The 26,041-nt window shown below is 38.5% G+C and overlaps 2 protein-coding genes across 6 annotated transcripts in view; one reads left to right on the forward strand and one right to left on the reverse strand.

The window, feature by feature from the left end:
• Positions 1-12,334, reverse strand: part of APAF1 (apoptotic peptidase activating factor 1) — a 36,269-nt gene extending 23,935 nt beyond the window's left edge. For 3 of the 4 annotated variants that reach the window (XM_075428631.1, XM_075428629.1, XM_075428632.1), the window contains exons 1-10: positions 12,197-12,334; positions 10,191-10,332; positions 9,738-9,927; positions 8,268-8,465; positions 7,359-7,542; positions 3,387-3,499; positions 2,679-2,810; positions 2,009-2,247; positions 1,295-1,462; positions 342-473 (exon numbers count right to left, since the gene is read on the reverse strand). In XM_075428631.1, coding sequence (XP_075284746.1) covers positions 342-473; positions 1,295-1,462; positions 2,009-2,247; positions 2,679-2,810; positions 3,387-3,499; positions 7,359-7,542; positions 8,268-8,465; positions 9,738-9,927; positions 10,191-10,328 — 1,494 coding nt within the window. In that variant the 5' untranslated portion in view covers positions 10,329-10,332; positions 12,197-12,334. The remainder of the gene's footprint in view (positions 1-341; positions 474-1,294; positions 1,463-2,008; positions 2,248-2,678; positions 2,811-3,386; positions 3,500-7,358; positions 7,543-8,267; positions 8,466-9,737; positions 9,928-10,190; positions 10,333-12,196) is intronic. The other variant, XM_075428630.1, reaches the window with a different exon arrangement.
• Positions 12,335-12,414: 80 nt separating this feature from the next.
• On the forward strand, positions 12,415-22,027 carry IKBIP (IKBKB interacting protein). 2 transcript variants are annotated; one of them, XM_075427669.1, is made up of 4 exons: positions 12,415-12,624; positions 14,110-14,338; positions 15,982-16,099; positions 17,032-19,459. In XM_075427669.1, the coding sequence occupies exons 2-4, from the start codon at positions 14,145-14,147 to the stop codon at positions 17,860-17,862; spliced, it is 1,143 nt and encodes a 380-aa protein (XP_075283784.1). In that variant the 5' UTR covers positions 12,415-12,624; positions 14,110-14,144; the 3' UTR covers positions 17,863-19,459. The 2 variants fall into 2 exon arrangements, with proteins under 2 accessions (XP_075283784.1, XP_075283785.1); XM_075427670.1 differs by lacking the exon at positions 17,032-19,459 and adding an exon at positions 20,323-22,027 and having other exon boundaries at positions 12,425-12,624.
• Positions 22,028-26,041: the final 4,014 nt, after the last annotated feature.

The following is a 26,041-nucleotide window of genomic DNA, read 5'->3' on the forward strand; positions in this document are numbered from 1 at the left end:
TTGTATTATCATGGAATAAAGTGAGCCTGGGTTTTCAAAAAGATTTACAGAAGATTTCTTCTTAAAGCCTCTTCAAAAGGAAAACACAAGCTATTACGATACAAAACAAGAAATCTTCTCAAGAACTGGTTGAAAAGACAAGACACAAAGGGTAGAAATACAGGAGTTTTTATAACAGGCAGTGATTATCAGTGGAGTCCCTGAAGGACTCTACGTCGAGTGTTTACCTACCTGCACAAAAGCCTGGAAGAAGAGAGGATGAAGTGGGAAAAAGCCTGGAGGGTAAGGCAGGGGTAAGGTTGGGTCAAGAAGAGAAACAGAGGACACTAGCTAGAACTCACCTTCTGCATGTTGGCACCAGCCATGTGATATGCAAGAAAGTTATACCAGTACATGCAATCTTCTTGAGATGGAACAGGCGTATTAAGTTTGTAATATTTCTTGTACTGATTCACTATGTTTTTATGTAGCTCCTGCAATGTGAATCAAAACACACCTTCAGTTAATACTACACCAAGGTATGGATTGGTTTCAGCACTGCAGAATTATAATTATTATTAATATTATACTGTATATAGTATTGAGGAATATTATTATTTCCTCAACCATAATACATCAACAAATGAAATACGAAAAGCTTACCTTCCAAAACCATACACTTAACCTACTTTATTGCATAAGACTTGTCCAGAAACATTCTCTGGATGTTAAAAGACAGAAAAGCAAGCTGTTAACCTCCCTTCTTAGGTTGAGAACAGCTATCAAATCACTCTTCTTATTACATGTGGGTAGCCAACAAAAAAAGACCCTTACATACATAGATCTAACACAAGTCTAAGAACTTGTCTTTTCTTCCTATCTACTCTTTCTGCTCTGTCCTTCAGAACTGACAAATTTATTGGGCCCAACTTACAGGTTCTCTCCCTGCAAGTATTGCCTTAAATCAAAAAAAAGGAGTAAACAGAACCTCTCTGTATTAAAGTAGAAACTTCCTGTTCTGGTAGGGTCTTCTTAAGAATCATCAGAGAAACTTTCTGTTTTCTGATGGAAACATCTTTGACAGAGAAATAACGTATATAGAGTCTTCTCTCAGTTTATTTCCTTAGCTCCAAATGGAACCATCATGAAATCACAGTTTCAAGTTGAAAATAAGTGGTTTTAATTAGACAGTATTATGTTTAACTGCATTGTAGACCAATTCTATGAAGCTACTCTGGATATCATTTAACAAAAGAACATTTTCTGTGCCCAGCTTTGGAAAGCAAAGTTATAAGCAAGTTAGTCAATACCCTACCTGAAGCTGGTTGCGATTCTTCTCTGTAAGAAAGTCAAGTTGAAGATCATGTAAATAATAATGGAATGACTTCCCATTACGATCACAGAACAACAGCGATTTGTTAACAAATTCCTGTAGTATATCTTCAACTTCTTCAGTTTCCATGTCCCAAAGAATACAAAGAACCTAAAAAAGCATATTAAGACAGAAAAGAATCAGAACGAAGGGGTAATATGACTTGTACAAATATCATGAAAGGCTATCAATTAACTGACAACAAAACACATGCTAACAAATACAGACACATAACAAACAGTAATAAATTCAGTAAGTTACCAATTCTTCCATACCAAACTACAGGACAGATAATACAAGTTATTCCAGCTTTTGTGTATTTGTCCTCATTTATGGTGATGGTACCTTTTTTTTAAAGGAGACAAATTTCACATAACAGATTTTAAGCCTTCGAAGAGCTCAGTTACAATCTAATTAAAGAGCTATATACAGAATGTACATTAAACTATCATTATGAATACATCTATTCAGTTACAATTTTTTAGTTTCACTACTGACTGTAAGTCATGATATAATAATGGACCCTATTTACCCAATCTAGTAATAACTATTAACTTACACACAATGTAAGTTATACACAACAATTATAAATTTTATGCATTCTTCAAAGTTATTGTTTGTGTCTCACTAAAAATGATGAGATTTCTGTGTTACTACCTTAGTAGGTACTTTAACATCTTTCGGGAGGATAGAGAGGTCTTTATAGTAGTCTTTATAATTGTCATTCAGTTGCTCAACACTTATGGACATTGCTTCATCAAGGGCTTCATAATCGTATGAAGACGATTTTCTTATTCGTTTAAACTGCTTATTCTGCAGCTGTTTGAGATAGTATTCCCAACGACTAGGGAAGTCTCGCAATAATGCACCTATCAAGGATATCACAAGAGGAGAACCTGAAGGAAAAGATTAAATTAATCTTTGAGGTTTTCAAGGAACACAATCCAATAGTTTGGTCAAGCAGTTGAATACATCAGGTAATTTTCCCAATATACTGATTAAATTCTTGAGGCGTGGAGAACAGACAAACAAAACATGTCACTCATGTAGACATCTGCAAACTCATCAAAGTGTAACAGCGGGGCAGGGGGAAGATATGCTGAAGAAAACTACTCAAAAAAATCAACAAGAGACACTTTTACTTCATTTAAAAAAAACAAAAGAGCACTTAACAAACACTTGTGTTTTACTTAAGGCATACAGTATTAAAGAATGTTCCCTTCTCTTTCCAGGTCAAAACCTAGAAATTAAAAAAAAAAAAACAAAAAAAAAAAAAAACAAAAAAACATTTGGTGGTAAATGGTATGTTAAAGAGCAGCAACTATACCTTTGCACTCCCTTACAAGGCAGTTAGCTTGTTCTGGCAGTTCTGATATTTTCATATTCACGAACAGGGATAAAATCTCCAGTCCTTTCTCATGTACTAGCCCACTTTCCACATGAACCTCGTATTTATTGCCTAGACGTAGAAACATGGGAAAAAAAAAATAAAATCAAAGGAATGTAAAAATTCCTATAGAAATTGAGAGTATTTTCCAAACAAAATCTGGAGCAAAGGACTGGGCCCATAATTTTATGTATAGTATTTCATATGCTTAGTACTAAGAGTATAAATTCCACTTATCACAATCAAGTTTGCAAACAAAAAAAATAGACTATAATCTAACAACTCTAAAATACTATGATCTATTCTATAATCTATGATCTATTTACAAATGCATTATGGGCACGTTGTAGCAGTGACTGCTTAATACCATAGAGATAATCAGTCTAACAGCAGCAGTGTCACACAGGTTAATTTATTCTGTCCAGAATCATTGCACTCTTCAATTTAGACATATAACTTTCAGGATAACATATAACATCTATTTCAGAACGGGCATAAAGTCTTACAGAGCAGACTTCTAAAACTTTGCCACTTGTGCACAAGTTAATGACACAGATTCTATCAGATTCCTTTAAAAGTTCACAAGGACAAATTGCAGACATGTACACACACGCAGTCTGTGGTGCACGAGAGGAAACCGTTCCTTACCAGCCACGGCATCTGTTACACTTCTGTCCCTGCTGGTGATCAGAATCTGACATTGATTATCAAATGCTTTTAATATCCAGGAATCCCAAATGTCATCCAGGATCAAAAGAGATCTAGTGCAAGAAGAAATAATGCAGATTTCAGATCAATTATTAGTGTTAAAATGAAGTATTTCATTTTACTAATGAAAGAACATTATCAGAGTTTACAATGTTCCACTGCATAATTTTCTATATTAATATGTACAATATCTTAAGAGGGCATTAAACACTGTGCAAGAAAGCTGAATGCAAGTATCTCAAAAAAATAAGTTTTTACAACTTATTGCTTTATAGCTACAACTGAAGTGTATACAATGCAGTTTTGAGAAATATTTCCATTAGTAGATGTCAGGAGAAACAGAAATATTTACATATAATATAATATATATAATATATATAATATTTATATTTTTCAGGTCATCAGATACCATAAATGAAGAAAAAAATGTATAGTACTAGATAACAACTCTGCTTGACACAGGCTAGTGATAAGCTTTGCAGGAGAAACCACTTCTGTCTCCTTTTGACTCACGATTTTTCAGTTGTGCTCTTCTATCTTCAGAAAGCTATATGAGACTAATCCTCTTGTGAAGGAATTGTCTTGGATGATGAGGCTCTTTTTAGATAAACAACATTTTATAGTGACTACATATTCAAATCCTATGGCTAGTCACATCTGTAGGTTACTACATGGAATGTCACCAGAATAATGTGCAGTAGACTTCCCTACACCTGCCTATATCTGACAAAGAAATTACTGAAAACTTTTTTTTAAAAGGTTGGTTCCAAGAGAGCAAGAAGTTTAAATGATTGTCTGGCAAGTAGATTTCTGAAAAGAAATACCAGTGTTTGCATTCTGTGTGTTTTGTGGAGGAAAGAAAGTTACTGAAACACAACCCTGTAAATTGTTTAAATTTACTGCGTTGTTTTTTTGGTTTTTTTTTTACAGGGATGGAGTTTTCAGCTACACTAATCATTGGTTAAATTGTCCAGTTCTGAATTGTTAAATATTTGAGTATGCCAAGACTTCTGTATTTTTCTTCAGCTAAATGATGCTTATGCCATCAATGTTTATAAATAGGGTTTTTATCCTTCATAAACAAGTGCATACACATTATATCACACTTTCAAAGTTGCACGTATTGGATTCCCTCCTTTCATTTTTATACAATTCCTCTATTAACACCCTTTTGATAAATCAGACCATTTACAAGAATACTATCATAGCTATGAATGACTAATTTTGAGGTACTTTCACACTTGAAAATACGTTGGGCAGCATGAACTACAGCCTGATTCTATGTTTTTAATTAATCTGAGAACTTCAAAGTTGTCCCAGTCTTTTGGTACTGGTGACTTTCTTCCCCAACCACAATAAAAAATCTTAAATCGTAATTAAGATTATTAAAAAAAAAACCAAAAAAAAACAAACCAAAAAAAAACCCCCACACCAACTCAAACCACGGTGATGACAATCATAGGAGATTTAAATCTGAAATTTCTTACTTTAAAGAATATGATAGCTTCAATTTCTTCAACCATAATCCAGCAAAATACATCACGCTATTTTGCTCCGCAAGTTTTCTTCTGACTAATACTTTAACCCCAAGAAATGTACTGAGTTGACTCTTTGAATGCAGAAACAGCTGAAATAACTTTTCAGCATCAAAGAGAATTCCAGTGCAGAGCAAGCTCCACAAGCCACACAACTGGTGAAGCTTGGTTTCCAACACACTTGCATCATACGAACCTCACTCTCCAGTATGCTCCCCTCTACCTCCTCCCATGCCCACTATGATTTCCCAGATAACCCATCATCGGCAAGACTTTTAGTTTATTTTTACAACATTCTCACATATACCTAACTGGGCAGGATGCAGCACAGGCTGTAGCCTGTTCCCAGCTCATGTATCCAAGCTGGCCAATTAGTAAGACAACAAAAAATGTTTCCCTTCAGTTCACTCCATATACTCCTTTCCGCCACTGAATGCATCTACTTGGACTTCTCTTCTTTATCCAACTGTCAATTTTCTTAAACTTACAAAATTTTCAAAGATACAAAGTTCCTACCTTTAGAGTCAATTTTGGCAACACGCTCAAAGTGTTTAGGATAGAGGAGGAGAAGGGAAAGGACAAACAGGACTAAGATGAACATCAACATGGTTTCGAAATGGCGAAAAAGCAGTGAGACTAGGAAAATTTAATAATCAATTCTTGCCCCTTTTCCTTGAGGTGCAGTCATCCTGTGCAATACTCCTACCTGACACCTGTTACTTTATCTTGAAACAGATTAATGAACATTGCCAGGTCAACACCATCCTACCGAGACATCTGGAGTCTGTAAGGAAGATATTGCCACAGCTGGTATTGAAATGCCCTCAAATAAAACCAAGTGCCTATTAGCCTCCAAAGCTGGCATCTTCCCTTTTCCTTTTAGTTTCCTCAGCATACAGGTGCTCTTTTGACAAAGCGCCATAGGTACGTCTTACATGATTCACTTTGTGCACTACAAACAACATAGCATAGCACAGAATATTAACCATGTTAGGCTGTCATGCTACTTCGCTATACAGTTCATGATGCTATAGGGATACATCTTACATGAAAATAGCACGCAGTTCTCCCTTCTATTCGGAGGAGACTGTAAGGCTGTGCATGAATTAAACACCCAAGTTATTCTGTATTGAAGAGTTTTGTTTTGTTTGTTAGCAAACAAAAAGTAACAAGAACTGTGTCAATGGAGACAACCACTTAACATACTTCAGGGAAACCTGCACTTTAGTTGAAAGTGTCCTGTTTGCACCTATCATGTAAGACTTCCACAAAAAATGAAAGATTTCTTGTGGAGGACCTGGCAGTGTTCTTCAAATCTTTTCTTTGCAAGAAAGGGTTGGGGTTTTTTTCCCCTGTTAAAAAATGCTAGTATTCTTCTACTCTATGTCATCTACAAAGATCACAAGGTTGGAGTATTATTCCTCAGATATCTCACCCAGGTGCAGGCTTGTTTAGTACAGATTTTCCCACACAGTAATAAAATGTTCAATGAATAACAAAAGCTATTGTTTAACGATGAAAAAAAGCCATGCAGTGACTGAGACGCTGCTTGATTAAATCAAGTCACTTTTCCTGAAGTTTGAAAGCAATTGATTTCTTAGCAATAATCAATCGTATAATGAAAACCTGCTTTCACTTTAATAACTCTAGATCAAACACTTTGAAAAAGACTTCAGCTGTTCTGGAAAGGAAAAATTTTTGGCAGTGATACACATCCTTTTACTGCTGTATGTTCCTCACACATCAGTGAAGCATTCTATGTATGCAATAAGAACACTGAAAGGTAGAGCAATTCTTATTTCCAACTGTTCGTTCCCAACATTCATTATTCAACAATTAATAATTTTTCAAGCAAATGTGACTCCTGCACAGCTGGTTAACATATTTTGTTAGCAGAAGCCTTATTAGCCTACTAAATATTTTCATATCAAGGATAAGCCTACAACGTGTCCATTAAGTTCCTCCACTAAAAAAAAAAACATCTACATAGGGACAGAGTTATACCATGCATATTAACCACCTGCCTCTAGCAACTATTTACCCTTCAGCTTTTGCAGACTTATCTGAACTTATTTATTCTTTTATCATACGCAAGACAGTTATTCAGAAAATTTTAACAGGAACCTCTACACAAGAATTAAAATTCTAGAAGTATTGTTAGCCTCACCTTGAATAACACTTTCCTGTTATCTACAGTAAAACAGAAAAAGGGAAAGTAAAAAGTGGAAGAGTTAGGAAGTTGGTTTAAAAAACAAAAACACCACAAAATACCACAGAGATATGTAACCACCACAGAGACACCTTAGACAATCAGACCAAAGTTACTCTGTGAAGTTTCATCAGTTAGAAGAACAGTGTCTTGCTCTATTGACATCACCTGGGATATTTGCGTAGCATCAGCAAACGAAGACGATCTTTTGCCTCATCAATGTTAAGTGGTGGCCTTTGTGAAAGAGTAGAGTCATGTTCTAATCTACTACAGAGATTCTGAAGTTTTATTAGGAGCCCTGCTTTGTCCTGTTTTCCAACAGAGATCCAGTGAACTCCTCCTGGAAAGTAATCTAAAGAGAAAAGCAATATTAATTATGCTATGCATTTAAAATCATAAATATTTAATAGCAGCTTACTAAAGCAATTAATAACTCTATTTCAGTTAAAATATAAAACTGTAAAGTCTATTGCAATCCAACCTTGCAGCTCTGTCACTAACACAAGTTCTACAAGACCACTATTTTTTATTTTCAAAGGAACCATCTCCATAGGGCAAGTTCCCACAGAGAATTCACACTGCCACTGATGCTGTTGTGCCTCCCCGCTACACGCCTTCCTGCCCATCCCTCAACAGCCCTACAAATGCCTGTTGTTATTAAAATATACATAAATTTAGAGCAAGAGTCTTTAAAATCATGTAGCAAGGGAAAGAGTCTGAGAACTTTACAAGAAATGCCCAGAAGGAATATAAACTAACTATTATTATTTTTCACTAACAGAAATAACAATTTCAAGTTAATTAAGGATGTATCTACTCTCACAAATCAAAGCAGATTCCAAGGTGAAAAGCTATTCAGAATCTTCTCCCATAAATTAGTAAAATATTTAGTGGTCCTAAAGCACTAAATGGTTCTGAAAGCTGTAAGTTGGAAGCAAATATTTCAGAAGCACCTAAGGAATTTAGAAACCTAAATCCTAAATTACTTTCAAGATGACATAAGATACTTTGCCATATATGTCCAATCTGTGTATACCTGTAGTAATTTTTATAAAAACAGACGTTTTCTAAAAGTACCTTCCAAGAGTCGATGATCCCTTAAAGCTTCTGCTGTTAAAACAGTCTTCCCACAACCTGCCATTCCATAAACTGTGACCCAGCCTGGATCACTTCCCAAGCAACACAGTTTCTGTTTAATAGCATCTACCAGTTTTGGCCGAGTGACAAACACAACTGGTCTTTGTGGCACACCTCCTTCGCAGAGCATTGTCTTAACTAAAGTTAAAAAAAAAAACCAACACATGACAATAAAAAGTAATTTCTAAATGTGATGCCTCTTCAAAACAAACAAAACAACTCCCCACCCCAAATAACTAGTGGGCTTCCCCCCCTGCCTCGTGTTCCATACAAATGCTCTAAAAACTACTGGCCTTACAACACCAAATTCTGGAAAAAATATTGCTTTTTAGAAATAAACTACTTAACAGGTAACTAGCTTCCCACCTACAATAATGTTCCAATTAATAACTACATTTTATGCAAGGTAGTTACATCAATCCCTAGAATTTGAAAGATAATTAACAGCTCCAGTAGAAAATGTGGCAAACACAGGAGCTCAACATTACTGTACCCAACTACCAAGTCACTTTCTCAGCCAGAAGTTACCGTCCCATGGATGCAGCAGAAAAGAAAGCATGCTGTGTAAGGCTTTTACTTCGTAATTAACAGCAGCACATTGTGGTCCAAGCAAGACTTCCTTTGATTTAACTTCAGACAGCACGACTTGCAGTAGAGCAGGTCAAGCATAGCAGGAAAGGAAATGTCCACTTTGTCTGCTGTTGGCCACAGAGTGGCCATATGCAGTGCCATATTATACTGGTAAGCTCTGGGAAATCTTACTCAAGCAATCAAAATTCCACTTATCTACGACACTTCTTAAAATGTAGAGTGACAGTAAATATGGCATTAAGTCATATGCAGTTAGAAGGTTCTTCCCATTAGACACTACCAACTAATTTCACATCAATCAAAGATGATATGACAAAGTAGGTAAAAGAAACTTATGTAGGGTAATTAAAAGATCTGGTGGAGAGACTTAAGCAACCTAATACCTGGATCAACTACTAGAATGTAGGCTGAGAGATTACAGATTACTCTTCAAGAGAAATGTCAGTATTTTGGAGGCTACAAATTTTTACGTTAGATTCAACTTCTTTAATATGTACAAGTAAGAGATGTTCTTTGACATGCAACAAAAATGTTCCAATTTAGAGAAATCTGTGAGAGCTTCAGGTTTCCTGTCTTTTAAAATAAACATTACTCAACATGAACATTGTCACGATGAAGTACAAAAGTCGTAGCTGTTATAACTCTCCTGCCATATTAAATATAAGAAATACAGATATACTACCACATTACTAGAACAAATGAATGCACCAACTACTCCTTTTTCATTAGAACAGGTATTGCAGATAGTCACTTCATAAGGAATGAAAAATACAACTTGTCTTAACTTTCAAGCACAGGGATTGCTGTAGTTATACTGACCGTATGAAGTCATTCCATCCATGGAACTCTTTCCATTACCAGAGGAGGTGGCAGGGATGCCATCCTGAAGAAGTGCAGCAAGATCTCCGTACCCTTCATGAAGCAGTGCATTATAAAAGGATCTATATGAATTATTATCTTTTTTAAGAATAATGTTTATTAGCATAGCTGCTCGCTCCCTCTGTGTACTCTAGAAAAAACATTAAGAGACCTTAGAAATCATCAAACCTATCCCTCTGTCAATTACAAACTGTTTATAGCCTTTACCTGTGAAATAGGCTTCAACTTGACCAAGCCCTTAACTCAGCCTTATGAAGTGTGATAAAAACTACGCATATGCTTAAGAATTTGCTGAATCCAGGAATGAGATAGACAGAAAGTATTATTTTTAAAAAGAATGACAGAACATGTGAGCAGACTAGGAAGATAAAAAATGGTGAGAGACATTTCTACCTGTTGTTTCACTGTCTCCTCCTCCTGTAATGTCAGTACTTCGTCAGAAATCATACGATCCATAATATAAGAGGTCTTGATGTCTTTTTCCAATGCTTGGCGATTCATAAGTAAATAATTTCTACTCTTCACGTCCATATTTCTTCAGTGTTTTAAAAAAAAAAGTCAAGCCAAAATCAGAACATAATTTAAAAGTACACGGAAGAGAGTTTTAAAATAACTTATGAATTTGAGTTTTAACATCAGAAGAAGTAGCAAGGCAGCTGCATTAGTGGAAAATACAATGAAGTTTCAGGCAAGCCCATACTAAAAACTGCAGTAAGCTAAAAAATTTACTATTTTTTTTTAACTTTCTGTCCTGATAAAGAGACTTTCATGCTACTGTTATATGAATTTAATTACACTGTTTATGACCCACTAGTCCAGCTTGGACCAGTACCGTATCATCAAGAAAACGCTGGGAAAATCTAATACTATTCCTTTTCAATAGAGTAAAAAAAGGAATATTCATAGTTAAGTTGTAATAGTTCACAATCTACTGTGAATACGAATAGTATTCTTGAAATATTATTTAGATGCCATATGCTATTATGTTTAATAAAAACATCCAGCTGTTCATTATTCAAATTATCTGACTACAGTATTTCCCTGATTGGTCCACTTGGAGGCATACAAAGCTGGTATAAAAAGAATTTCAAGCTTTAACAACTAATTAGACTCATGGTAGAACTCTTGTGCTCACTACACGAATGGAAGTTTTCATTAAAAAAGCAGATACATACTGCTATTTTGTGGACAAAAAAAAATTAGTCCTTCTCCATATTTCTATGACTTTATGCTTATGAACACTTATAGAACTAAAGAATCAGTCTGCAAGCTTCTCAGACACTAGGAACTTACTAAATGTCTCTATGCAAAGTCTTCTCCCCTCCCACTACATCCCTCAAAGTTTTGAAATCCTTGGATCATGTGATTGGGACAACAGGATGAGAAAGAGGACTGGTCTCGTGGCTGACAGCACTGGACAGAATCACAACAGACAAGAAACTCCCTGTGTACCAAATCCCATGAGATAAACTCAGTTTTGTCTCCAACTCCAGGACTCCATACAAGTACACTCGGATCTCGACACACGATGGAGCCCCCAACACAGCCAATGACTGAGCTACACCTTCCTTTGTCAGCGTCTGATACACAGCTATAAATTCGCATTCTTCTTCTAAGTCATAAAAAAAATAAAATTGCTTGAAGACAATATCAGGTGAAAAATACTGTCTACCGTGTTAAGGTTTTTCAGCGCCGATGAGCCGCCCCTCAGAGCCCCCAGATCTCTCCGACCCCAGTCCTGCGCCACGACTGAGGGCTCCGCAGGCAATCGCGAGCTCCTCCACAGAGCAACCCCGCAGCTCACCACAGAAGTGTCCACCTTCGCCTTGGCTCCCTCCTCCAGGAGCCGGGGAGATGCAGACCCGCTGCCCTTGGGTCAGCCCGCGACTCTTCTGCCGTAACGACAGAACGTCCCGTTTCACTGAAATTTGTGCGGTCAGGAGAGTCTCCCACCCTACCTGCACCCCATCGCACCACTGAGGAAGGAGATGTGAAAGCTCCCCGCTGCTCCCAGTCGAAAAACGTCCACGTTGATAAGAGTAATCATAATATACAGGTAAAGCAGCTACAGAAAGAAAACACGCCACAACCACGCAAAGCAAAGGGTGACCTCACGCCCAGACACGCCTCACCGGAGCCGCCGTTACCGGCCGCAGGGAGAACGAAACAGAAACCGGAGCGCTCACAGCCGCCGCCCCGCCGGGCCGGGCTGGGCCGAGCCGAGCCGGCCGGGCCAGGGGCAGAGCGCCCCGGCCACCCCCGCAAGCGGCGAGGGGTGCAGGCCGCCTCCGCTGCGGAGGGTCCGGAGCCCCTGGGCTGGCGTCAGCCTCAGGGACGCCGCGGCGAAACCGCCCGGCCACGGCCCCTCCTCGCCCCCTGTCCCGTCCCCGTCCCCTCACCTGGCGGGCAGCGCCGGCCCGTCGGGAGCCGCCGGCAACAAGTTCTCGCCTCGCCCTGAGGAGACGCCGCTCGCCGCGTCGGAAAGGCAGAGCACCGCGAGCGCTTCCTCCTTCCGGCCCCGGGGCTGGGAGAAGGGCCGGGCCGGCCCCGCCGCCCTGCCCGCTGCCCAGCCTGGCCCCCCGCCCGCCCCGCGCCGAACAAAGCCCGCCGCTCCCGCTCCCGCGCCGGCGCACAGCCTTGGTCAGCCGGACCCGCTCGCCTGTCTCGGCGGAGCGGCGACGGGCACGCGTCTGACGTGGCGCGCCGCGGGCTGAGGGAACGGCGGCGGCGGCGGCGGCGGCTGCTGCAGCTGCAGCGGGTGGGGCGCTGGCCCGGGCCCGAGGTGGGGCAACGGCCCTCCCCGCCGAGGCCGGAGGAAGCGCTGAGGGTACGGAGGGGGGCCCGGCGGAGGAGCGGGGGTGCTGGGCTGCCGAGGGAGGGAGGAGGGAGGGAGGGAGGGAAGGAAGGCGGCCCGGAGCGCCGGGGGCCGGCGGAGTGACAGGGCCTCGCCGGGAGCGAGCGGCGCCCCGCAGGCCCGCTCCGAGGGCGGGCGGGGGGCTCCGGGGCTGGGCAGGCAGTCGGTCCCTCTCGGTGCCCGGGGCTGAGGCTGTCCCGGGGGCAGACGGGGCTCGGGGGGCCGTGGGCACTGGGGAGGGTCTGCGTGGGAGCGGCGGGTCGTCCCTGCGCGGGGCTGCGCTCCGAAGTTGCCCTTCTAAAGCTGAGTTGCTCCTGTATTAAGCTACTTCCCTAATTACCTTTCAGATCTATTTTTTTTTATTATTTTAACTAAGTAATGCGTGCTCTCAATCCCAAAGGTGTTCTAAAAGTTACAGAATAGCGGTCTTGCTATTTTTTGGGAGAGCAAGAGGAGGTTTTCTCCTACGTGCTTCCAACTCGGAGCCTGCTTCCTTGTGCTGTGACTCACAAACGGCTCTTGTGGCAGATGGAGATTTTTAAACGATGCAGTTTAGGCATGTATGCGACTGTCTAAGTATCTCTATTTAAATATTTATATTTACACGTGCGACTAAGCGGCAATAATCCAGGAAAAAGCACAGTATTTTTGTTTCCAGCTGGGCTAAACCGAATCCATCGATGAACTAGTCTATTCTGAGCAGTATGGTGGACGAATTTAGGCTTAAAAAAATCCACTCTGCACTTCTGCTTGGTTACAATATGAGCTTTTGTGCTCCTCGAAACTCTGGATTCATATTGCCCGAATCTGTTCGGACCTTAATTTTAGCAAAGAGGAAATTATAGCTTTTCTTTTATCTAGATGCATTATTTCATTGATCTGTATTTTACTATAAATGGCTCATTATCAACTGATGTCTGTGGTTTAACAGATTACATGAAATCATTACAAGAGAACTATTTTTAAATTAAAGCTTGCTTTGTAGTCCCATTTTCAAAAATGAGAAAATTAATTTTCCCCGTTAGTGTGGAGTAGGTAATTTAAAAAAAAAAAAATTACAAGTAAAACAGGGTAGTGAAATTGCTGATGAAATTGTGATGGTAATCAAGTATAAATAGAAATACCATGCTTTCAGTCCTCGTGATTTTAAATACATCTTCAAAATGGCTTATTGTACAACAGATGAAATATTTCTGGAGAGGCAAAATTAGCTAAAGTTTGAAAAGTCAGTTCAGTTTGAGAAAATGTGAAAGGAGTGCTCTATAGTATAGAAAACAAATTTTCACAAAGTCTTATCAAAGTATTATGATACTTTACCAAAGTTCACAGAACTCGAAAACATAGTAAATGCTGAAGGAAACATTTTTGGGGGTGTATTTGCATAACTAAGGGGCAAAAGGTTGTATTTGGGGATGCTTGGAACAAAGTAGTCCTTTTTGGTCTTGTTTTTTTTCCTAGCTCTCTCTTTTGCTTCTGCTTTTTAAAACCACAAAATGTCTGAAGTTAAGCAGAGGAAAAAAGCTATCACTTCATCCAAGGCCAACGAAGGCTCACAGAAGGTTGAGAGGCACAGTAACTGTGGGAAGTTGGCAAGTCCCAGGACCAGCCATAATCGGAGTTCCTTTTGGATGGACTCGTGGACAAGCTTGAGCATAATTTCCCTTGCTGTTTGCCTGGTGCTGACCTGGTAGGTAACCCTCTAAAGTGGGTTTTAATATTTTCTTTTATGTTCTATATGGTAGTCAGTCATGGGCAATATAATTAGTTGTATTTGAATATAGTGTTTGGGTTAAGTGACTACAGAAACTTGTTAAAGTTAGAAGGATCAAGAAAAGAATAGCAGTATTGCCAAGTGTGGAAACATTGGTATACAGTGAGGGATTATAGAAGCTTGATCTGTTCTGTCACGTTGAAAGTTTAAAAGGTGCCTTGCTCATGAATTGTAAATACCTGCTTTGGAGACTACCTCTAACAGTGATGAGCAACTTAATCGGACAATAAGTATGACAAGGGTCATTTAGCAGGTAATGAGTAATTCAGCAGGAGTGGAGTTTTCTGTAAATAATTTGCTCAGCAGCGTGGTAAATTTGTTCATCAGATGGAGCCTTGAAGTAAAGGTCAAATATCTTTGTAAAAGATGTTTTAGAATATCTTAGCAACCTCACTACCTTAGTTCCATCAGAAACTCAGCTTCATGAAGAAATGATATGATGAAATTCTCAGAACTCTAGCGCAAGAAATTAGTCCAGATTATTACACTCGAGATGTCAATCTGAAAATTAAGGTAAAATTTGTTCTTATTTTAACATCACCCAGATTTTTTTTATCTAAATCTTTGAGAAACAGAATGACATAGTAGAATAAAAAGATTAGTGATGCTTCTGCTATGTGTGTTTCTTGTGTATCTGTTTACGTCTGGTTTGCATTTATCTATAGCTAGCATTTTAGCTTTTATTGCCTAACAACAGAATATTGTAGATATTTTGAAACTTCTAATTGCTGTTCAATATACTATTAAATATCGATTTATGAAAGCACAAGTACTTTAAATAAGTTCTATTCTAGATAAAATTGTTCTTACTACTGAGATGACCCCTGCATAGTCTACAATAAACCTTGTTTGGGGATTAATAAACATCCAGCAAAAATCAGGTTTTGTTGCTTGGTTATCTCACTTCCTTTTTAACTGGACAAAACACAGTTTAGAAAGCTCCCAAGTTCACAGTGAATTAATTTAGAATGTATATGAAGTACAAGATTGACATCGCTACTGTCTGTTCACAACGCTAGCATCGTCATAACAGTAGCTATACAAGCTTTGCCACAATGCACTGTATGTTCTTGGATGGTTACAAAACAACATCAGAGTTGACGAGCCTTCCTAAATCCAAAGGCTTCTATGCATGATTTTGTGATTCTTTGCAAGAAATTCCAGAGTGGAGTTTTTTTGTTTCATTTCCACCAGTTACATAATCCATAAAAAAACCCAAAACATTGTGAGGCAATGCATTACGAGCATGTCATGGCCTCCCTATGTCAGCAGACTTATCTGACATTTTTCCTGTTTGAATGGCATACAGTGTAAAAACAAAGCACATCTATGAATGTTTCCTTATTTTTCCACCTCGGTTGGAAAACAATTCCAACATGAAGACAGATTAACTTCTTTAAATGCTTTTTTTTTTTTTTTTTTCCTGTCATGTATTGATCTAGCAAATTCTTTGAACACAAATTCATGCAGTAACAGATTGCTGTGAATCTGGTCCTGGAACACTTAATATATGCTAATTATGTAGTTGTGTTTACTGTTTATTTACTTGCAATTTGCAGGTTCCTGTTTCAGCAGTCAAATCAACTTGCTGATATGGAAAAAAAGTACAATTTCTTGCAGCAAGAAGCTGAAAAATTCTTGGATGTGGAAAATAAAGTGAACTTAATTTCTGAAAAGGTAATCATTAAACATCTTAACTGGATATTCTCTGGTGAACAGTTTCCATTGTTTTCCTTTGTTGTCATTTAGTTGAATTTAACTGACTGTTTTAAAGCAAATTTGCATAATGTGTTCTACTTGCCTGTAAAGAGGCCTTTGGAGAATATTTCTTGTGACTAAACATGTCAATCCATACCATTGTTGAAGTATGTGAATATAGTGTGAATATCTCAGTGTTATTCTTTAGATACTAAACTGTTTTTACAAACTTACATTTATGCACATACTTCATTCTAGTAGTACTGTTTTGTGTATAATTCTAGTATACATTGATTTGACGAAAATTTACAGGCATTTTTATGTAGTAGACATGTTCTAATAATATCAAAGACATCATGAAGTGATCGTAATGTTTTTTTCATTGCTATTTTGTTTTCTTATCTGTGTGTGACATTATCAAGTAGAAAACTTGGGCTGGCTGTTGAATTATCCCCTGTATCTTACAGATAATGATGGCAGTACAGCACAGCTTTGCAGTGATGTTTTAGCACTGATCTCATAATGATGTCATTTGTACATGATGTAATTTGGGTATTTACATAGCACACTTCAGATTGCAAAGTGTTGCATAGGATTTAGGCAGTGTAATATATTTAAAAAAAAAAAAAACAAACAAAAAACACCAACCCCAAACCACCATGGAAAACAAGGGATTGACAAAAAAGAAAATGGCCTGTATTCTATAGAAATTCAACAATATACCCTTTTCTGTAACTTTTTCATGCTAGATTAATCAACAGTATTTTAAAGAGTAAATACAAAAACATCGTGCTATAGGAGTTTTGTAACAAGTGGCTGCTAAGGGACTTTATGTTAAAAAAATGCAAGTGGTTTTATAGTCTTACATGTTGTTAAATAGACATGGATATTGTTTTGTGTTATAAATGCAGCTTGAGTCTTCTGAAAGTATCCTACGAGAAGCTGCCTCATCCATCTCTGTGATGACTGAGTTTGATCAGGAAACATCTTCTCTTCATAACATCATAAATGATATTCACAACAATGAACAGACTCTTGCTGTAAAGATGCAGAGCATTAATGAGAAGTTCCAAAACATTACAAATTCCTGGAGAAGAAGCTTGAAGGAAGTGAACACAAACACTAGTGCTTTAAAATCTGAAGTGAAGTTCATACATACAGAAGTTACTTCCCAAATTAATGAAGTTGACCAAAGAATTAAGTCCCTTTCAGAAAGAGTAAGAGATTTGGAAGACAGTACAGCCAGAAATATTAAAACACTAAAAAGACAAGAAGAGGATGAATTCTCTAGAGTTGAACAAAAGTTGGACTTGCACGCAAAGGCAGTTGAAAAGCTAGAAGAACAGCAGAATAGTCTGGTAGCCAAGGACACAGACCTGAGTCAGAAACTTGCAAACTATGAACCTAAAATTGAGGAGTGCAAGACCCATTTGCCAACAATTGAAAATGCTATTCACTCTATTCTTAGGTTATCAAGTGAATTGCTAAGTATGGAGAAAAAGATACAGGACTTGACAACACAGCTACATACTGTGGAAAATGTGATGCTGAAAACTGTTTCTGATACAATGGCAATGAAAAAGGTTCTTGAAGGCATACAGTACAATGGCAGCATGTTGAAAGTGCAAAATGAAATTGTGGTTTTAGAAGAAGTAGTGCATGACATAAAAATATCTTCAAAAGCAAAAGAAATAACATTAGAAAGCTATAACTTAGAAAATGAACAGAATGGTGATAAGTGAATTTGGAGTCAGGGTTTTCGCTGATGAAACAGCACTTTATAATAAGGGTTTTCATTGATGAAAGAGCACTTTATTATAAATAATGTGACTCCAACATATGTTAAGGGTAGCTGAAATATCGTCATTAAGTAGGCATTGGATCAGACTGAAAGGCAAACTTTATTATAAGGAGGCTAGAGAGCAAGAAATACTGTGTTAGAGGCAAGGAGTATTTTCTTAAATAACTTAAGGATTATTTTCATCTTATTTATTAAAAGTTCATTTTCATAACAATGGATTTTGAAGCAAAGTATTTAGATTTAAGGGGAGAAAAAAAAGACTAAAACCAGAGACATCAGATTAAAATTTATATTTAGTTTTCACTACTTTGTTACATTTTTACTTTTTGTGTTATATTCCATGGACTTGTAACACAGTGAACAATTATGTTCGTATCTCTAGGCAGATATACATTGTACCTTGCTTTTAATGTATTATATACCATAATGTTTTTGTGCTTACGGTACAGACTTCTCAGTGTCAGAGTTGTTACTGGGATCTACATATTTTATTACATGCTGGAAAGCACTAAGTACATTTTTAATGGCTGAAGCTTGGAAACAACAGCATTGCAGAAAACACTGGTAAAGTACCCTTACCGAGAACCTTGTCTGGTACTGGTATTTATAAGCAGGGGCTTACAGAGCAGCCGGTGTTGTTTTTCATTTCTCTGACCCCATGCAAATAACCTCCTTAGACCTCATGTGCAGCCTTTTCGAACTTCCTAAAATCACTGGTGTAGTTTTGTTCTGCCGTTGAAGTCCTTGGACTAGACATAGACTGAAGTTCTTGTTAACAGATATTCCTGTTGCAAGTTTGGTGTGATCTGTCACTGTATTAGTTGAGAGGTTTTTCGTATGTTTATTTTGGTGCTGTTAGAAACAAGTTTTTAACCTTTTCTTCTGTAGAATGTTCTCTGTTAGGTATTACATGACATATCTGGTATTGCTTTGTATTTCAAAGGGAAAACAACTGACAGTGTCACTGACATTGTTTCCCAAACTTTGGTGAACCAAGAGCTGAAAAAGCAATTGGTGAAAGCCAGGGAGCTATGTGCGTGGGGGCAGGGAATATCTAATTTATCCACACATCTAATAGATCTACTTACACAGGACGTAGTACTACCTAATAGGCCTGAAAGCTGTTCATTAAAATTTGGATCTCGGGACCATCACAAATTTGTGTCTACAGACTTACGTCTTGATAATTTCTGTTTCTCGATTTCTAAACTCAAGAAAGGAGATTGCTTAGTAGACAGTATGAACCCACAACATTTATGACTTAATCAGGCTTCGGTTAAATTATTCTGGTTTTGTACATTCATTTATCTAGAACTCTACTGAAAGTTTCACTAAACAATTCATGCTGCACATTCAAGAGACCATTAACCCAGCATTTCTCAATGTTATAAAGTCTTTCATGTATTTATTACTTATATATAGACTTGTATCTGTTTACAGTCATATTCAATAAAAAATATGTTGTAGCTGCTTGCCCTGTCCTGGTGCACAATCTGATTAAAAATAAATTTTGCTTCCAGAAGAGAGTATGGACTAAATACTTTAGTGTTCCGTGGTCCATTAAGAAATACTATTCTATTTGTTAATGTTTTTTAAATACTTTTCCCAAATGTGTTTCTACTTCATGCATGTTTGGGGAAGGGTGGCTAAATCACCACTGGTATTCTCCCAAATCTAATAATCTTTCATCTACCTCAACCCTATTGAAAGCTGAACATACACAAGATTGAACAGGAAATCCTCATCTTGGAGGGCATTACCTAGGAAACCAGCACAACCCTCCACAACCTGAATTTTGGTATTTTGTTTTTAAGTCAACTGTTCTGCGCTAGTGAGGAACAACCAACAGTACCAGAAAGTTAAACGTATTTGTTTCTTTGGTGATAGTTTTACTGCTAGTGTCAATAAAAAGATTAGTAACTTAAAACTAAGCCTCTTAGACTATGTCTCAGCTTGCCTGTTTGGTGGTTTTTTTCTCTCCCAAGTTCAATCCCCAGTAAGTCAGTGTAGGACACGATAGTATCACTCAGGTATTTTCCTTTCTTCCTCTCAAATTAGAAAACCAAGAATGTGTCTTTTTCTGGATCGTGCAGGTTACAGGCTTAATACAAAAATTTCTGTAAATCAGAAGATTGCATTTGATGACTTGTGTTTGAAGAGGTCATGCTGTCATTTTTGGTACAACAGAAAGAGTAGTAACATTTGAATTTGTTATGTATACTGAAAAGAAAAAAAAGAAATTTTTGGTTGTGTTGCAACAGAAGTTTATTTCCTAAAGACAGGGTTTGCGCTCAATTTTAGTCTCAGAATAGTAAGGTATTTCGTTAGAGTGTAGGTTTAATTTTGATGTGAGTTGTTAAGCTAGATATCTTGTCAAATATTTTTATTTTTATCCCTCTAGTGTGAAAAGACTGGGATCTTAATGGAACAGTTGGAAGATCTTCAAGTAATTTCTCACATTAAACATCTGCAGGAAGATATTTATACAATGAAAACACGGTCTAGCAGTGTAATTAAAAAACAAGAACAACTGCAGAAGAATTTAACAACTCTTTTTCATGCAGTTTCAGGCGTTGAACAGAACACAGCTTCTGTAGCAAAAAACATAACTTTGATGATTGTGACAGTAAAAACTGACATACGGCGCATTTCAGGCCTGGTCTCAGATATGACCGCACTGACAGATTCTTTGCAAACGCTAGAGGATAAAGTAGAAAAAGGTGAAAAGAAGACGATAAAAAATATAGGTGACCTGCTTACCAGCAGCATCGACCGAAGTACAAAACTACAAAGCTTGGCATCCAGTAACGCAAGAAAAATTGAGCAAATGAAGACAGCATTATCTGAGTTAAGGACTGATCTTAACAAGCATTCAGACAGACTTTTGAATCTTGAAGGTGACAGAGCGAAAGTTCTGAAGACGGTTACATTTGCAAATGATTTAAAACCCAAGATGTACAAGCTCAAAAAGGATTTTGTTGTCTTGGAGCCATTAATAAATGACCTGACACTGAGAATAGGAAGATTAGTGGAGGATGTATTAGAACGGGAGAAGGAAATTGCTTTACTAAATGAGAAATTGGCCAATCTAACAAGAGCTCAAACTGAGATCAAAGATATGAAAGATGAAATAACTAAGATTTCAGACATGAATTGATCACTGTGAAATGACACTGCCTAAAGAATAGTAGCGTTTGAGGAGCGTTAACTCCATCACATGTAGTACTATGAAGAAAGACAATATTTAAAGGCTTCATGTGGAAGCACACCGAAACATAACTAGAGATTTGTCCTCTTCCTTTGAAAAGGACAGAAAAATGTCATACTGATTTCAAGGGACAAGCTGTAACGTTGTCCTGGTTTTTGGCTGGGATGGAGTTAATTTTCCTCCTGGTAGGTGCTGTGTTTCTTATACTAAAGTATGAGAAAAATGTTGATAATACACTGATGTTTTTAGTTGTTGCTGAGAAATCAAGGATTTTTTTCAGTTCCCATGTTTGGCTAATGAGCAGGCGTACAAGAGCTGGGAGGGAGCACAGCCAGGCAGTTAGCCCAAATGTTCCATACACAGATGTCATGCTCAGTATATAAATGGGGGCTGGCTGGGGGGCAGGAACCCTTTTTCCAGTTCAATCCCCTTTTCTGGGAGTTCGGCGAGTTCTGTGAAATTCGCAAGTTTGGCAAAATCCACCAAACCCGTGAGCTCCGGGAAACCCGCGGGTTCCATGATCGCTGCTCGAGGACTGGCTGCGCCATGGGCCATCAGCCAGTCAGAAGAATTGTATCGTGTATAGCTTGTTTTGCATATTCATTATTATTATTATCATTCATTCCTTTGTTGTCATATTAAACTGTCTTTATCTCAACCCACAAGTTTTAGTTTTTGCCCATTCTCCTCCCTGTCCCACTGGGGAGGGGGAGGAGCGAGTCAGCAGCTGCATGGTCCTTGTTGCCGGCTGCCAGGTTAAACCACGAGAAATGTGAGCAAAACACTTCTCTGTGTATGTGTGTTCCTTTCCAAAGGATGACAGATGCTATGATAGATTTAATAAATTGCTTCTTTTGTGCAATAAAACAGCGTTAAAGCATAAAATGTTGTTCTTGAGTTTGCTTCCATTGAGAAAGCAGGACCGAAGACTGACATATCTTCCGCTTTCCTTTCCTGCTCCAAAGGAGGGAATTAAATTGTGGTTTCCAGACACTGTTAAACAAGAGTTAGTAAAAATGCAGTAGCAATTTAGTATTTGTCTCAATATATTTGGTCTGCAATTTTTGTGAACTAGAGCACTTTTCTTTTTTTAAAAAAATAATATTTAAAGAGGTAAATGCAATGAAGCAAGTAATGTCCAGAAATACTGCTGATGCCATGCAAAAAGTCTGTCACATATTTAGATGGAATAATTTGTGTAAGGTTTTCTGTGAGGCTTTATAATTGTAAGTTATAATTACCGTGCAGCACTGTTAGGTCTTTGAAACACAGAACTCTATACGGGAACAATGCTTTGAAAGTTCTACTAACCCTACTGATGGCCTTCTGCCAGTGTCACTGTATCTGTTCAGGAATCCTCACCATGTTATTCATTCCTTGTTTCTTAGCCTGCAAAATGACAGAATCATAGAATGGTAAGGGTTGGAAGTGACCTTAAAGATCATCTGGTTCCAACCCCCCTGCCATGAACAGGGACATCTTCCACTAGACCAGGTTGCCCTGTTCAACCTGGCCTTGAACACTGCCAGATAGGGGGCAGCAACAGCTTCTCTGGGCAACCGGTTCCAGTGCCTCACCACCATCATAGTGAAGAATTCCTTTCTTATATCTAATCTAAACCTACCCTCTTTCAGTTTAAAGCCATCACCCCTTGTCCTATCACTACATGCCCTTGTAACAAGTCCCTCTCCAGCTGTCTTCTAGGCCAACCCAAACCATTCTATGATTCCATGACATTATTTACCAACCAGTGTCCCTTTGCTGTTTCACACAGTTCTTAAGCAAGCTCCTGAAAATAACCAAATGGCATTTGGAGGAGACAGAAAAATTAAAGAACATCCAGAATGATCAGCCATGCTAAAGTGTATGTTGTGTATCATACCTGAAAAAAAAAACATATACATGCACATACATACATCAGAAGAGTTTAGGGATTACCTAACAGGCATATTTCATTTGTATATTGAAGCCTGATATTCACTGAATCCACGAATCCTGGGGTGGTGGGTTTTTCGTGCGCAAGCTCACGCTATCCCCGTGAAGGAGAGCACTTGGCACAAAAGAACACTGACACAGCTGTGTGAGAAATCTATCCTATGCCTCTTTCACTATGGCCTATAAGATGCAGTTACCAGTAGATTAATTGGATCATGGGCTAGAGTTTTTATTTATTTTGTTTTCAGCTTTTTGAATGATCATTTATGAGCAGTAGGCAGTAAAAATCTGGAGAGTCAGAACTAGAGAACCAGCAGAACACTATCTACACAAGTGAAGTGGAAAGTATGCTCCAGCTGCACAGTTAATCAGAGACGTCCTGACACAGCAGAGAGGTCTTTCTGGATGAACAGAGCACACTGTCTCTGGAACAGTAACCAGCAAGTAAGCCAGGATAAACAACTGTTGATTTCACTTTTAATCCCCAAATGAATAACCTCCAAATCTTAGAACAGATCTACCAGTGAAAAGCTGAGTATGCGGTCCTGTTCATGATCTCTGTGGAAAGTTAAGTATGCAAAAAATGTTACAGAACCATTAATTTCACTTTTTCTGTACATGTACACAGGCCACCCACCCTTCCTTCCCAGGAAGTGCAGGTCCAAAGTATTATGATCCTTTCAGAAACTTTGTTGCCACAAGCAGAGAGAAAAAGTTTAAGTCACGGAGGTAAGGTTTACTTGGAAAAAAAATTATATCTGGATCTAAAGTTTATGCACCCACTGTACTGTCCTCAGAAGTAAGGCAAATGATCAGTAATTCTCCCATGATCTGCACAGGTATTGCAAATCTTTGTTTGCCCTTCAAGAACACATCTCCACTGTACTAAAAAATGAAATGCAAGTTTCAGAGTTGCTTTGTAATTACAGTGGTCTAAGGACAGAACAAAGCTCTTTGTACAAAATGAAAAAAAAAAAAAAAGATGAGGCAGAAAGTGAGGTATTTTCCACAAATGTAAAGCAGGCTACTAGCCTCGCCTCCTTGGTTTAGTACTGTCAGTGGGAATCAGCTCAGTAAAACTACAACCCCTTACTTCGTTCATTTCTAGGGGCACTCAATGATACACTCTACAATTTTATTAGGTGATTGAGAGATTTGGGTAATAATAAAAATTACATCTGTATTACTTAAAACGTATCATCCCATGCAGCCCAACCTGCAGGAATACTCAGAACATCTTTGCTTTTAACTTACTATGCAGGCACAGAACTGGCCAATTATACCCTTGCCAGCAACTCACAAGAAAAAACAAACCAAAACCCACAAAACCCCCCAGCAATAGCATTAAGTGATCAGTGATGAAAAGTGACACAAGCAACGTAATCCCAACACATTAAAATCTACCTTTAGACACCCGAATATCAGCTCAGCCAATAAGTTTCTGCTAGCAACATCCTTCTCCCACATCACTTGAGTTACAAAAATGGTATCCTGTAACAAGGCTGTGTAGCTACTAAGCTCAGCTACCCAAGGTACTCATAGTTGCTATAAAAAAGCAGGATGTTTATTATTTTCACTGTGAACTACATAATTTCTATGTAGAAATGTAAATGAATTACAACTATTTGTATTATTACAGCCCATTTTAAAATGATAGGTAACAAGCACTTCAGCAAGTATCAGCAACATCAGCACATTTGACCTTAGTACAATCTGATACAAACACAGGGTGTGAACGGAGTTATTGCTCCAAATTCACACAGGCAGTACGCTTTAAACCAGAAAGCTGATCTCAGTTCCAGTACTAGCAAGAAAGGATGTTTTCTCCTTCAGGAAACAATATACATAAGCAGCATGCACGTAATCCACGTTTCACAAAGCACTTTTGGGTTTAGTGACTCGCCTGGAGTTCTTTAAGTGATACGTGGTTCAGAATGGAGCGCTCCTTTTTGATACAGGACTTGCCTTGTAATGAAAGTGTGAGTCCACCTAGAGCACTGCCGCTCCCCCGCCCCATCCGCTCAGCTTTTGGCAAGCATACCACATACTGTGCTACAAAGCCTGGTTACCAATGACAAAGCTGACCTTTTAAATGCATTTTAATGCTGCAGTTTCCCCACTGAAACTTATTTAAAGCATCAGCGGGTGACCCTTTAAGCAACAGCATTTTGTATGTTAAACCCCTTCATCTCGAGCACCTGAACAAGCCGGTAGCTGGACATCAATGAGGTCAGCAGCTGCAAGGCAACTCTCTTCCCCTCTTGGGTTTCCCACTGAAACACAACACTGAAGTAGCACTAGGTGTATTTTCCCTTTCTCAGTTACAAAAGAAAAGGACAGCTAGCTGCCCCTTGTAATCTTCTCTGAGTCTTACCTTGATAAAATTATGAGTATCTTTAAGATAGTTTCAGGTGTGCCCTTAAGCAGTGAGAAAATCGATTTAAGATTCTCCTATTACTTACTCCACATACTTAAAACACCTGCACAAAGGCAACCCAATTCCAGAGAAAAATTGCATGATTTTGCTCCACACACAGAATGACAAGAAACAGTCTTGAGAAATTTAGCTTATCATTGGGTTACTTGACAATGAGAGCCAAGTCTGCCTCACTCTTCTGCCAGCCTTCAAAGCTGGCGCAAGTTCTCCACTTTCCCAGGATTAGAAAGAACTCCAGCTGTTTTCCAGCAAACAAAGGAAAAGTCTGCTGAGTCAAAACACATCTTTAAAGAGGGTATGATATTCAGTACACAAGCAACACTGCTCTTTCTAACTGAACCACGTACAAAAGTTAACTTCAAAAGCTGACTGAACATCAGCAGACTTGATGCAAGATCAAGTCATAGTTAATTCTCTTCTCCAAGGAAGCTCTTAGGAGCATTTAAAGGTTTGTTAAATAATTTCAAAGCTTCCCACTCATGATGGGGCAACAAGATGTACGTACTTATGCCATGAAATATACTTAATTCAACATCAAAG

This window comes from Opisthocomus hoazin, chromosome 8 (assembly GCF_030867145.1).
Source record: "Opisthocomus hoazin isolate bOpiHoa1 chromosome 8, bOpiHoa1.hap1, whole genome shotgun sequence".
Classification (NCBI taxonomy): Eukaryota; Metazoa; Chordata; class Aves; order Opisthocomiformes; family Opisthocomidae; genus Opisthocomus; species Opisthocomus hoazin.

Excerpts from the sequence above, each read along its gene's own strand:
- IKBIP (XM_075427669.1), top strand. The coding sequence starts at position 14,145 with ATGTCTGAAGTTAAGCAGAGGAAAAAAGCTATCACTTCATCCAAGGCC. Across the intron at positions 14,339-15,981 it reads GTTTGCCTGGTGCTGACCTG|GTTCCTGTTTCAGCAGTCAA; the intron begins GTAGGTAACCCT and ends TGCAATTTGCAG. Across the intron at positions 16,100-17,031 it reads TGAACTTAATTTCTGAAAAG|CTTGAGTCTTCTGAAAGTAT; the intron begins GTAATCATTAAA and ends TTATAAATGCAG.